At 38.7% G+C, this 14,886-nt stretch overlaps 1 protein-coding gene across 2 annotated transcripts in view; it reads left to right on the top strand.

The window, feature by feature from the left end:
* Window positions 1–14,886, top strand: part of LOC131065047 (ABC transporter B family member 28) — a 193,187-nt gene that overhangs the window by 148,331 nt on the left and 29,970 nt on the right. For both annotated transcript variants that reach the window (XM_057999418.2, XM_057999419.2), the window contains exons 6-12: window positions 9,411–9,511; window positions 9,747–9,797; window positions 9,950–10,078; window positions 11,338–11,400; window positions 11,522–11,810; window positions 12,441–12,589; window positions 12,679–12,768. In XM_057999418.2, coding sequence (XP_057855401.1) covers window positions 9,411–9,511; window positions 9,747–9,797; window positions 9,950–10,078; window positions 11,338–11,400; window positions 11,522–11,810; window positions 12,441–12,589; window positions 12,679–12,768 — 872 coding nt within the window. The remainder of the gene's footprint in view (window positions 1–9,410; window positions 9,512–9,746; window positions 9,798–9,949; window positions 10,079–11,337; window positions 11,401–11,521; window positions 11,811–12,440; window positions 12,590–12,678; window positions 12,769–14,886) is intronic.

The raw sequence follows: 14,886 nt of genomic DNA, 5'->3' as shown, positions 1-14,886 counted from the left end.
AAGTTGTAAAAATGCAAAATGGAGCAAAAGTTGTCATTGTTGCTTGACAACTTTTTGCAACTTTTTGAGCAACTTTGCAAAATTGAGCAAATTGGTGGTTAGGAAACTGATGAGGAGTTGGTTATGACCAAGGAGGCATATCAAATCCTTTTTCAATGATTGTACACGGGTTGGAAGATCCAGGAGCAAGTTTGAATAAAATTTGAAGACAATTTCCAGATTTTTGCCTTATATTTTGTCATTTGGGTAGTAGGAGTCCATACCAAATGGATTGATCTTGTTACTATTCTTTCATGGTGGTTTAGTGGATGATATTGTGTTGCACAGGAAGTGTTTGTATCTTTTTTTAGTGTAGGTTTGGTGTGTGTTTACAATTTGTCTTTTACTGCACTGCTCTCGGCCTGAGTAAGGGTTTAAGACCCTAGACATGCTTCCAATTTGAAATCCCATCGTGTTCGCTCAATGGCCCTTGGGATTCAAGTCATGGAACCTTTGTATAGTGTACATATTCTTTGGAATGGCCTGGAGGTTGTTTGGAAGCCACTTGCTATCATATCCTAGGCGAACTCTGCCATAGCCGGACTAGGAATATGACTGTCAATTTTGTCTTTACTTGCAAGGATGAACAAGTGTGAATGTGCCAAGTGTTTGGCATGGAAGAATGATGCATAGCAAAGTCTCAGTGAAGAGATGGAGGTGTGACAGGGTGTAGAAACTAACAAACTCTATTGGGGAAGACTGTCAACTCTAAAACCCTCAAAAGTGCCATTTTTGGGATCCGTACTGGTACGGACAGACCAAACAGCCTACCCTAGTGAATCCACAAGTTTGTCCAAAAGGGTACTCGGATCACCAAAGCTTTTGGGGGGTCCATTGAAGGTTTTCTGAGTAATTGCACAAAAACCAGTAAGGTAGGGCTAATAGGGGCTCTAGGGCTACTAGGCCTAGAAAATAGGAAGAAGAGGAAGCGATGGGAAAATGGAAAGAAACCAATTGAAGAACCACTTGAATGGAGTTGAAACACTTACTATACACCCCCTGAGACCCCTGCAAGTGTATGTTGGAGGTTTGGATAGCTGGATGGTTGGATTTACTCTAGTGAATCCCAGCCATGCTTGTGAGCAACTGCAGAAAACAAGTTGATAGGGAGCACTCCAAGGGAGTTGAATTGTTTGATTTGTTAATGGACAAGTGAAGAGTGATGGAAGCCCACTAAAACATCCTTTACCTACCTATTGAGCAAGGTGTAGCTCTTTTGTGAGAGTCTCCCCATCACCATGCCAAACTAGTCGACATCAATGACAACCTAATGCCAATAATGTCAACAATCTCCCCCTTTGGCATTGATGTCAACTCACTGCAAGACTTCACACTGGTAGATTTCTCCCCCTTTGACACAATGACAAAGGGTCAGGGTACTTCATTCTTATCTCCCGCTTATTCAAATCTTCGCTTAGTGATTATAGCCGGTACTGAGACATACAACTTTGAACTTTCCCTAGGGTCAGCATGTGGTTCAAGAGATATAGATGCTGCTATGAACTCCCCCTGAACCATATAACTCCTTACAAACTTAAGTGCATGAGGCAGGTGACACAACTCCCAACTTGTGTCTTAAGTACTCAAAAGTGCTTACCGACAATGGTTTGGTGAAGATGTCTGCCACTTGCTCTCCTATAGGGACATATTCCATCTTTATTTCCTGTCCTTCAACCTTCTCTCTGAGAAAATGATACTTGATGGCTATATGCTTTGTCCTTGAATGCATCACCGGGTTCTTTGATATGTTGATGGCACTTGAATTATCACACCGGATGTGAATAGGATCAGAGATGTCCACGTGTATGTCCTTGAGGGTTTGCTTCATCCAAAGCACCCGAGAGCTGCATGTAGCAGCAACAATGTATTCTGCTTCAGCAGTTGTTAGGGAGATTGAATCCTGCTTCTTGCTATGCCATGAGACCAACCGGTCACCTAGGAAGAATGCACCACCACTTGTGCTCTTCCGGTCATCAATGCAACCTGCCCAATCAGCATCAGTATATTCTTCCAAGATGAATTCCCCTTGTTTAGGGTAGCACAATCCATAACTGAGAGTCCCTTGTAGGTACCTAAAAATTCTGCTTACGGGATTCATATGTGACTGCTTAGGTGCTGCTTGAAATCTAGCCACCATGCACACTGCTTGCACTATATCCGATCTAGAAGCAGTAAGATACAATAAGATACCTATCATGTATCTATACAATGTCTGATCCACCACGGGTGATTCATCATTCTTGCTTAATTTTTTTCCGGTCACCATGGGGGTACTCATCGGTTTGCAGTCCTCCATCTGAAACTTCTTTAGCATGTCCTTTACATACTTGGTTTGTGAGATAAAGATTCCCTTACTGTGATATCTGCAAACCAAGAAAGTATGTCAATTCTCCAAGAATTGACATCTCAAATTCTAACTGCATCTGATCAATAAATTCTTTGCAAAGAGTGTCCTTGTTGCCTCCAAAAATAATGTCATCTACATACACAACCACAATGATCATGTGATTTCCTCCTGCCTTGATGTATAAATTGCCGTGAGCACTCCTTGAATACCATGCTCTAGGAGCTTGCTTTAAACCATACAGGGCTTTCTTCAACCGGCACACAAAGGTTTCATCATCATGTAACAAAAAACCTTCCGGTTGCTCCATGTACACTTCTTCCAAATTTCCATTGAGGAAGGCAGATTTTACATCCATTTGATATACCTTATAACCCTTGTAGGCTGAAAAAGCCAGAAACATCCTAATTGCTTCTAGTCTAGCCACCGATGCAAATGTTTCTTCAAAATCAATGTCCTCTACTTGAGAGTAACCTTTGCACACAAGTCTAGCTTTATGCCTAACAATTTTACCTTCTTCATTCATCTTATTCCGGTAGACCCATTTGGTGCCAATGATTTTCTTGTCTTCCGGTCTAGGGACTAAATTCATGTCTTGTTCTTCTCAATTTGCTACAACTCTTCTTCCATGGCATCCATCCATTTCTGACTTTTGCTAGCCTCATTGAATGTTTTAGGTTCTACTTCAGTCATAAGGCAGAAATTGACTTGTTCATCATTTCGGGCAAGTCTTCTCCTAGTCTGCACACCGTCACTCTTATTACTTAAAATCTGCTCTTCCGGGTGGTTTATCTACACATACCGATTAGGGACCTTTTTGGATGCTTCTTTCGGTTCATTGTCTGACTAAGTTTCTTCACCTTCATCACCAAAATCATCATACCTGTTCACTTGTGCTTGTCTTCCTTTATGCATATCCTCATCAACTCTTACATGCCCACTCTCAATGACTCTTCTTAGTCTTTTGTTGTAGCATTTATAGGCCCTATTGTTTTTTGAGTAACCAAGGAAGATCCCTTCATCACTCCTGGAATCAAAACTACTTAAACCATCCATATCCCTCTTGATAAAACACTTGCTTCCAAATACCTTGAAGTACTTGACTGATGGTTTCCGGTCATACCACAACTCACAAGGTGTCATTTTGCTGTTTGTTCTTAGTTGAACCCGGTTCAAGGTATATGCAGCAGTATGAACTGCTTCCTTCCAATACATGTTCCACAAACTTGCCTCATTTAACATGGTTCTGGCCATCTTCTTGACTGTCCTATTCTTCCTTTCTACCACACCATTTTGTTGTGGTGTCCTGGGGGCTGAGTATTGCCTTCTGACTCCATGTCGTTCACAGTAATCTTCAAACTCATTTGATGTAAACTCTCCACGCCGATCTGATCTTAGACTTCAGCTTGCACCCACTTTCCTTCTCTACCATTTTCCAAAAGATCTTAAATCTGTCAAATGCTTGTGATTTATCTTGTAGGAAAGTGTCCCAAGTCATTCTTGAATAGTCGTCAATGAAGAGCATAAAATATCTTTCACCAGCAAGAGCTCTTGTCCTAGTCGGACAACATAGATCTGTATGCACAAGTTCAAGTGGTCTTGAAGTGTTGTGTTCTTTTGTCTTGAAGCTCATCTTAGTTTGCTTTCCTTTCACACATTCATCACAAAATGTGCTTACCGGTTTGAAGATGGGTGGACTATTTCTTACACAACCCTTTTTGCTTACCGCTAATTGATTATCAAAATTTATGTGGCCTAATCTTCTATGCCACAACCAACTTTCATCCACTTGTCCCAACATGCATTGGGATTCAAAACATTTTTTCAGATTGTATACATTACCATTTGTCCTCTTACCTTCAGCTACAATCTGATTGGTACTTTCCTTCTTTATCTGGCAGCCGGTAGAGTCAAAGGTGAATTTATAACCTTTGTCACACATCTGACTTACACTTAGCAGAATGTGCTTCAGGCCTTCCACATAATACACATCATGTGCTTTCAGTTTGCCATCAATGTTTAGAGTACCTTTTCCCTTTATCTTGATCGATGAGTAGTCTCCAACCCTTACTGAGCCACCATTCCAGTCTTCAAGTTTGATAAATTTCTTTTTATCACCGGTCATGTGGTTGGAACAACCATTGTCTACAACCCATAAATTTCTTCTTTCAGCATGTAGGGCAGTCTGCACTATCAGACTTGATTCTGCTTTGTCCCCTTTCTCAACCCATACTGGTTGAGTTTCCTTCTTATCAGCTGCAATTCTGTACTCCGATTTGGCTACAGGTTCCTGATCAGGATCTGTCCTCTTCTGCATGATTTTCCTGTTCTTACAAAACTTTGCTATATGTCCAAACTCTTGATAGTTATAGCATTTCACATTTACATTGAAAGATGAATCTTTGAAACTCTTGTAGGACACCGGTTTACTCTTCCTACATTCAAAACTCCTATGACCAAATCCATTGCACTGATAATAGACAACATTCATACCCCAGAGTGCATTAAATGGATTTCTACTTTCATAACTCATAGTGGGCTTATTGGTTAATCTACAATCAGCTAACCTATGTCCAAATTTGTTACACCGGTAACAGTAACCATGAAAGTTTGGAACATACTGGTTAGGTTGCCTTAGTCCTGCAAACGTCTGACTCACCGGAGGTCTTCTTTTCATGCTGCTGACTCTAGTAAATCCTTCATGATCAACTCTTGCATTTTTCCTAGGATTTGTATTTCGATACATTGAATGTGGCCTCCAGTTCATTGATTGTGTATACCGGTTTGTGTGACGGTTTCTAACAACTTCTGCATAAGTCTTCTTGTTGGTATCCTTGCTTACTGTGAATGTCTTCTTCTCTTCACCTTCACTTGAAGTAGTGAATTGTACCTCCTTATCAGATGTGTCTTTGCTGTTTGAACTTTGTCCTTCTTCAAATCCTAAGCCACCGGTATCTTTAGATTGCTTCTGTTTGCTCAACATCTTGTCCAAGGCTTCTGTGCTACCTTCATATTTGCTTCTCACTTTCAGTTCATCCTTACTCTTTTCAAGCTCCTTTCTGAGCTTCACTATTTTTGCTTTCAGATCTTGATGCTCCTTTTCCTTCTTCATCAGATCAAAGGATGTAACTTCACATATCCTCTTGGCTTCTTCCAACTAGAGTTTCAAGTAAGATATAACTTGATTGGACTCATCCAAGGATTGCTTCAAGAGACCTTGTTCTTCTGCTGCAGAAAGCTTGACCTTCTTGAGTTCTCTTCTTGTCTTACTTAACTCCTCGAGCACTTATGAGCTCACCTTCTAGATCCACTTTGGCTTCAATGTCTTCTTCTTCCTCATATTCTCTAACCGGTTCATCTAGTGCCATAAAGAGATTAACTTCTCTTTAATTCTCATGGTAGTCATCATCTGATGCACTTTCTTCGTCTGTGGCATCATCCTCAATAGTATATAGGCTGTTCTTGCTTCCGGTAGCCTCTTCTTTCTTGCCAGTAGATAATCCTTTCTTTGTCTTTATCGACAGATCTGCCTAAACTTCTTTGCTCATCTCCACCGGTTTCATTATAAGGACATTTTGCAGCAAAATGTCCAACTTTACCACAGTTAAAGCATTTGAGTGGTAACTTTCCTTTATACTTGCTGGATCCTCTCTTGAGCTTTCTGACAAAGTTTGCTACCTCTGCATCCAAGTCTTCACTGGATCCTTTATGAGCAACCTCTTCCTTGCCCTTTTTGGTGGGAGTTGAACGCTGCCTCTTTCCTTGAAGATGCTTCACCGGTTGTTCTCATTTCATAGGCTGTTAGAGAGCCAAATAGCTCATCCATTGTGAAGGTCTTCAGATCCTTGGCTTCCTCTATGGCAGAAACCTTAGTATCATATTTAGATGTGAGAGATCTAAGTACCTTCTTGACAATAATCTCATCAACAATTTCTTCTCCAAGTCCTCTGATGGTGTTCACAGTTTCATCTACTCTGTAAAGGTAGTCTGCAATCTTTTCTTCATCTTTCATCTTGATGCCTTCAAGCTGACCTCTTAGTGATTGCAGCTTGGCCTCTTTGACTTTGGCATCTCCTTCAAATAATCTTTGCAATTTATCCCAAGTCTCCTTGGCGGATGCACATTGCATGACCATGACAAACTCATTATTAGACAGCCCGCTTAAGATAGCATGTTTAGCCTTTGCATTATTCTCATACTCCTTAGCATCCAGATCAGTGGGAGGAACACTAGGGACAATATACCCATTCTTGACAGACATCCACACATCAAAACCAAGAGAAGAAATATAGGTCTCCATTCTTCTGCTCCAGAAGGCATAGTTAGATCCATCAAACATGGGAGGGGGGGGGGGGGGGTTGAGGAGGCAGACTCATTTCTCGCCATTGTGTTCTTTGACCAAAATCTACCCAAACTAGAGAAAGCTTTAATCAACCGAGAACCTAGGCTCTGATACCAATTGCTGAACACAATGTACCATTGAGAGGGGGGGGGGGTGAATCAGTGGTTCTTGAAATCTTTTCTCTTTAACCAAGCTTGGAATACCGGTTATCAACCTAAACACTAAACGATCAAATCGGTAAGATAAAAGTGGATATTAAAAGAGGCAAACACACAAATGCATAACCCACAACACCAGATGTACGAGGAAAATCCAATATGGGAAAAACCTTGGTGGGAAATGCTGTTGGAGTCTACTACTCCAATCCAGCCTCACAATGAAACAACAAATTACAATGATTTAGGGCACCAACCCAAGGAGCACCAATCCCTGCACCAAGCACCAACTCGGTGTAATATAATGAAATACAATTTTGATATAGTGATAGCATCTAGTTGCAAATGAGTTTTGCAACACCTGATCAATGGATTTCTGCCGGTTAACAATCTCCTCTTCTTCATTGGTTCTCACACTACCGGTTATCAAATTACTCACTCTGATCACTCACTGGTTACTCCCAACCTTTCTTCTCTCTCTCTCTCAGCCTCACACTTCACTATGTCACAGTTGGATGCCTTCCTAACCAATCACTCCTTACCGGTTCGCTTGACTGTTAGAACTACAACAGTTTGCCGATTACTCTGTCTCTACCGGTTAGACCCACTCACTGGTTCAGCCTGCTAACACACTGTAACTCTCTGAGAGATAACTCTGAGGCAGATTATCTTTCTTGCTCAGGCTCTCCTTTCTTTTACACCTCGCATCAAGCATCAACTGATTTCAGTCTCGAGCTGACATATTTATGTTTTAGGGTTCTCGCCAAAGCAACATTCAAACGGTGCCGTGTTAGGTTTAACCTTCACCAACTCGATCCGTATTAGATTTGATCCGATTTGCTTTTCCAGAATGGTGATATGCATCACACCGAACAACACCGCCATCACCTCGCTTTTCGATATGTGTTTTCTATTTTAGGATGTCTATGACATGCTTTTCTGTGTTTCTCTGTCAAACGCCATTAATGGCTCGACTGTTTCCTTCGGCAAGCGGGTACAAAGATCAGATCTTCTTGCAAGGCCAGTTCAATCATCTTGCCACCTTGTCTTCCTCGAGCCGCAATGTTCTGCCAACTTTCCATTTTTTTTCGAGTTTTTCATTAATGTCGTCCTGCTTGCTGATTGTTACATCGATGAATACTTCACCGACCTCTGCATGATTGCCACCTGGTTTCCACCTGTCATCCTTGTCGACATCCACCTATGCTCAGTTTGCTATGTCGGTTTGATATCCTTCACCGACCAAGATTGACTACCGGTTCAACTCACCTTACTGGTATAACCTAACTTCACCGATGGTCCTTCATACCTACTGACCTCTTCTCTGTCGGTGGATCAACTTGGCCTTCCATCAAACATGCTGGTCCTTCTACTAAGGCCATTTACCGGCAGCATTAAACTTCTCTGTGTATACCGGTTCACATCCTTCAATTCTTCTTTTGCTTGCTTGCTTTGCCTTGGCGGTAGTTCTGCTTTACCGGTTATTGATGCATTTCATATGTACCGGTAACATACCTGTTTGTCTGCTTACACATATATGGATTGACATCATCATGTCTTACTTCACCCATACCAGTCACCACGACTTACCCACCGATGACTATGCCAAACCAGTTGACATTAATGACAACCTAATGCCAATAATGCCAACACTTCCAAGCATAGGGTTTTGTAGTGGTGAATGCTCCGCCAACACTAAGTGCCAAATCAAGGCTTAGAAAGATGGGGGCAGCTTATTTGGGAGAGTTGTTTGTTGGCAATGTCTCTAGCAAGGTGCTTCTGCCAAATATTTTTCAATATGTTCTCAAGATGAATAGTATTATTTGTTCATTTGCTCACTATCTTGGCAAGCATGCTTTGGTTGGGGGTGGAGGAAGCTTCGGTGATCAGGCATAGTTGTAAAACTATTTGGCATGAAATTAGGTCAACCAATTTAAGTTTATTTTGGAGGAAAAGTTGTAAAATAAAATTTCAACAAGATAAATCCCCTCTATGTTTAGGGGATTTAAGATTGTTCAAGCAAGATTTACCTTTGTTTTTTAAGCCAAGTTTGCTAGTTCATGTAGGGATTTTTATTCTTTGCTTCATAGAGCACAGTTTCAAATGTTCTTGTTCCTAGCTTTGGGGTACAACCCAACTTGGAACCTTCTTGTTGATTTAATGTAACTCTTTTTTTTAAGATCCAACATAAACACATTTGTTCCAAACAATATTAAATTAATTACTGTCCATCCTTGACTAAGTTCTGGTACAGAAATACTGTACTAAATTTGGATTATATAATTCACTAACAAGTTGGGATTCCACCATAACAAGGATGCTTTTTTCTGTGTGCAAATGGTGTGTTTTTCAAGTCAAATGTATGATATGGATAACATCCTTTTTTATGTTCAGCTTCCTTCATTAACATTGCAGCAATCCTTGTTCTATAATTTGATCTTTTTTGTTGTATTAGATAACATGTGATTTGTTTGTTGTAAATGTTCTAACTTCTATATGTAACTTTGTTTGTATTGATTTCCTTGAGCAGCTCTATACAAACGGACCACAATACCTATCTTCAAGGCACATGGGCAGACCCAAGCCCGCATTGCTGATTGTGCAGCCGAAACTTTTTCTGCAATCCGCACAGTAAGTCATTATACCCAGGAGTGTCAACTGTTTTGTTCCTGGTCTTAGTTGCTAGCTCTAATTATCCAATTATTTCCATTTACATGTGCACTTCAGAGCCTAAGAAAATGAGTTCCTTATTTATCTGTGTGTTCAGAGATACAACTCTAGAGGGTGTTGGAATAAGTTCACACGCTATTACATTTAGAAAAAAGAATTAATTTTCCTGCCATTCAATACAGTTGAATTTGTTCAGGTTAGATCCTTTGGGGGAGAAATGAAACAAATGTCGATGTTTGCAGAGCAGGTAGTATGCTGAACATGTAGAAATATTGTTGAAGTTAAGATTTTATTTGTAATTTGGTGCAATCATATTATGTGTATAATGAACTGCATGGAGCTAAGCAATATGTTTATGGAATGACCCTGTGAACTATGTGCCTTTGTGAAGCATGGCAGGTTTTTGCTTATCAGAGGAGTGGATTGAAATTGGGATGGCTGAAGTCTACTAACGAGTCACTTACTAGAGTCATGGTTTACATATCCTTAATGGCTCTGTACAGTATTGGTGGAAAGAAAGTGAAAATGGTATGAAAATTCTGTTTTTGTGCAGTGTGAAATGTACTTCAAAGAGATGATTAGAATGTCTGAAGCATAAAAAATATTTGTTCTACTGTTGCAATCAAATTCTTGGCATCCAAGGATGTACTGAGGCAGCTAGAGAATCTTTTTGCAACTGAAAAATGCTTATGCATTTCTAGACATTATATACCAAATGGTCTTTTCAGATACTAAAGATAGCATATACTGTTAAAGCAGTGTTGTTGTTTTCAAATACTTGCAATTGAAATTCTTCTGGAACAACAGATCTTGTACTCCATCAAAGAAATAAGAAAGCAAGTTGTCTTTTTCTTTTTATGTTTGGTCAAAAGGTAATGATTGTTGATTACAAGTGGAATTGTCAATTCCATTTCTTAATCTAGAAATCTACTATCAGTCTTTCTTTTTGAGTAAACAATAGCTGTTAGGACCTTTTTCATTAAAAGCTAAATTCATGACATTCTTTTGCTATAGGCAAAGGATCAAAGAAATCAAGGAATTTCATCTTTTATTTTTGTGTGCTTTGTGTGTCCTCTTGTCTCATGATTGTTACCTATGTGCATGAGTGAAAGCTCATAAATAAATCTCTAGTCATGGAAAATAATCATCATGGTGATTAGTTAAGTATTGAATGCTCCATAAATTGAAAAATCCCTCAAAATAAAAATATCTTAGCAGTAGTTTTCAATTAGTTTTGTATAACTAACAAACAAAGATTTAGAAACTTGGCTTTGGTTGATTAAAGGGAGACTAATGAGAACCACAAATACCAAAAGTGAAGTGAGCCTGGAAGACTTATCTTTTGGTTTTTCTTTAACTCATTTATTTATGCAAGTTTTGGTCATCTGATTAGGGAAACTTAACCCTGAGTTGTGACCTTCACATTGAGTGACTTCTGTTGTATGGTGTACCATTAGGCCAATGCCTTAAAATGCATGTAGATCAGAATCTCAGATATCTGAAACAGTGTAATGTTTTCTGGTACTGTAGCAAAAGTCTTTTTTGAAGTGTTAGATTCCTCTAAGTTGAACTCACTAACAGATAATGCCATTCAAATTTCATATATGTATAACTCTTTTGGAGACTACTTTGGTAAATGAATTCAGAGGGTCAGAAGGTAGATGTTGATGATGACTGGTGTAATTTTTTTATATGTTTATGTGTTCTGATATAGCTTTTACAATATTCTGTGTTTCTAAACTGTTAAATCATTAAACTTTTAGTGCTGTTATAAAATTTGACTGCAGGGTGAACTCTCTGTTGGAACTATGGCATCTTTTATTGGCTATACTTTCACACTGACATTTGCAGTGAGTAAATTTTCCCTTCATTTAACTGAACGATTTATCTATTCATCTATTGACTGTTAGATTGAATTTTATTCCACAAAGTGAAATTTGCTATTTTTTGAAACACTAAGCCTTAATTCAGGTGCAAGGGTTTGTCAACACATTGGGGGATCTCCGTGGCACACTTGCTGCAGTTGAACGGATCAATTCTGTCATAGGAAGAACTGAGATTGATGATTCTTTGGCTTATGGATTAATAAGAGAGGCTCAAAGTAAACCTGTAACTACCAGGGAATATGAGGCTATGGATCATGATCAAACTGCTGACGATGCGTACGGTGTCAATTTCAAGATTAGACATTTCATGTCAGGCCTTAAATCAAAAAGAAGTATTCATGAACTTGCTTGGTCTGAAGATGTTTGTCTTGAAGGTTAGCCAATTTATGTCATCATCTTTAGACCAAAAGTCTGTATCTTCAATGAAAACTTTTTTTGCTGTAGTGTGTAGATTGTGAACAATGGCCATCCTGGTCAAGCCATACTTTTGCAAAATTAGTAAAGAGATGAACTGAGAAATATACCCAGCCAAACTCCAATCATAATTAACTTCATTTGATTTCAAATACAGAATTTGTCATTTACTAAGCTTTAAATAAGCATATATCCAATTGATTTTATTTCGCAAACCATTCAAAGGAAGTCTATCTGAATTATAGAATTATTCCAAGAGATAGCTTCTGCTTCCTTTTAATCAATTCTTTCAGTGCAGTTATTGTTCCACACAAGTTCACAAATGTACAATTAAAATAGGGTACCGTGTTGCAAGTTGTGGGTTTCTCCTTTAATATGTTCTTGAAAACATCAGTTTATTGTTGTGACTTCTTTTGCATTTTGCTGCAGATTTGTTGAGTCATTATTGTTGGGTGAAGTGAATGTTCCCCAGATGTCATAAAGTTTGTTGATGTGTTCTTTTACATAGTATTTTCGCATTTATTAATCATATTTATAAGGCCTATAAAATATTGAAGAAATTGTATGCTAATCAGCTTGCAAAATGGCAGATGTGTCTTTTTCATACCCACTGAGACCAGATGTCCAAGTCTTGAATGGCTTGAGTCTGAAGTTGAATCGTGGTTCAGTAACAGCCCTGGTTGGCTCAAGTGGTGCTGGAAAAAGTACAATTGTACAGCTTTTGGCACGCTTCTATGAGGTTCAGTCTCTATTTTGTGTTGCTTGATCATTAATTTGTTTACTATGTCATTGAAGATATCTTCTAAACAAAAATGCATTTTTTGGCAGCCAACTCAAGGTCGGATAATGATAGGTAGTGAAGATGTTCGCATATTTGATAAGAGTGAATGGGCACGAGCTATTTCTATTGTCAACCAGGTAATCTAAGCTTTGTCCCTGAAACTGACAGACCCACTGCACAAAAAATATGCCTTGCAGATATCTTTTTCTTACCAGATCAAATGCCATCTTTTGAATGTGATCCTGTAAGATGGATTATCTTAAGTAAAATATTATACATTTAGAAACTGTTTGGTCAATGCAATATTGGTTAGCTGATGAATTTTGATGCCTGCAACAAGGGTTTAGTGTCCTTTTATCTTTGGACAATAATAATTTGGGAAGAAAAATATCTATGGCAAAATTCACATTATATTATGGTATACTAAGACATTTAACAGCATTGTCTATTCCAGAATTAGCCATGTGTACAGTGTGCACACCTGTTATTCTTATTAATGTGCATTCCTTGCTAGTATTGGGCTCTACATCAATTGATTATGAACAGCCAAATTGAATTTCATTCTTTGAACTCTGTAAGTTGTCACTACTATTAACTTGTCAGCATTTCTGTATAGAAGTATTTTTGTCATAGGTGCCATTTCTTTGGAAATTTCCATATACACAAGTGCTGGTGGTATTGTGAAAACTTTCTCAATAGTTTCTGCATCAAGACGTATTATCGCCTCCCCATCATCATTTCTGATAGTTCTTGTCTCTTTATCAAAATGATGAGCACAAGCAAGAACAAGCTCAGGTTCTAGGGCAGCCACCAGAAAAGAAGAAGCATGGTGAATGTGGCTGTCCAACAGGCGCTGCATATTATTATCCTTTGGATCCTCCACCCTTTTAACAAACTCTGACATGTCAACATGCCCTATTTCCATATCCTTGATATGCTCCATGGAAGAGGAAACTTGAGAAGGGGAGATCTCATTCTGGTACTTGTCATATTTCTATTTCATCTTCTTTGGAGTAGAAGATAACGATAGATCAGACATTGAACAAGAACTTGGCACGCTGCGATGAAGATCTAGAAGTATCAAAGCAACATCAAGATCAGCCAAATGAAACATATTTCTTCTTTTCAATGGGAAAAACTCTATCCCTCTTTGAGAGGAAAATGGTGAATAAATAGGAACACTTGGAAATTGGCTTTTGGTCAATTTTGGATCCTGGGAGATATGTTACAAGTATGTAAGTGGTGTAGGACATATTCGCAATCGGGTTTGTAAAACCTGAAAGCAAGCATACTTATAATAAGAAAAATGGAAGAATGTGTTAAAAATGGAATTTTGACATGGAAAAGATAATGGGAATGGAATGTGTGTACAAGGGTGATGAATGCGGATGAAAAAGGAAAGAGTTTTGGAAGATCATCTTCAAGAGAATGGGAAAAACCTTTACTTGTAATCAGGTTTTTAAAATCCGAAAATGGAAGGACAAGCTTTTTAACAACTTTGAAACTTGAACTTTTGGCAAAAGATAATCTTAAGTCTTTTCAACCAAAGGGGGAAAACTCACTTTTTCATCTTACTTGCAATCAAGTTTTAAAGACCCGAAATGCAATTAAAGAGGGAAAAAAGAAAGGGGAAAGACAATGCAATTCTCAAATTACATTCAAGACCTGGATAGAAAGGGGAAAATCTCTCTCAAACCTGAACTAAAACAAAAACAAAACAAAACACCTAGAAAGATCAAACAAGGAAAGATAACAAAAAAAGAAAGGAAATGAAAGCAAAACAGAAAATAAACCTTACCTTGATTAATCAAGATGCCTTGCAAAGAGATGAAACAACCCTTGAATGGAAGAACCGACTCCTTAAATAGACAACAAACTAAGCTCCAAAACCCCAGCCACGTTTTTGCAAACTCGGATTTGAAGCATAAATAGCAAAAACGGCTACCAAAATGAAGGAAGAATAGGTCAAATGCCTTGCAAAACCCACATATGATAGATAGAAACCAAAACGACTAGGCAAAGGGAAGATTCGTGGCAAGAACGGTGGAAAAACCTTTTGCTGGTAAAAAACGTTTTCCAAAAACAGCAACATGTTTCAAAACGCAGCTAGGAATGCATAAAAATTGATCTCTACTTGCCACGTTTCCCTAGCTTCAAGGATTCTCCACCAAAATCGGATTAGAAGTCTTTGCAAAATCGAACTCTTGGAAGGAGAATGCTGGTCGGGTTCTTGGTGGGAAGCAACAAGTTTAAAA

This window comes from Cryptomeria japonica, chromosome 11 (genome assembly GCF_030272615.1).
Source record: "Cryptomeria japonica chromosome 11, Sugi_1.0, whole genome shotgun sequence".
NCBI classification, from domain to species: domain Eukaryota; kingdom Viridiplantae; phylum Streptophyta; class Pinopsida; order Cupressales; family Cupressaceae; genus Cryptomeria; species Cryptomeria japonica.
Note: the sequence above shows the minus strand (reverse complement) of the source record. Positions and strands in the feature narration are given on the sequence as shown.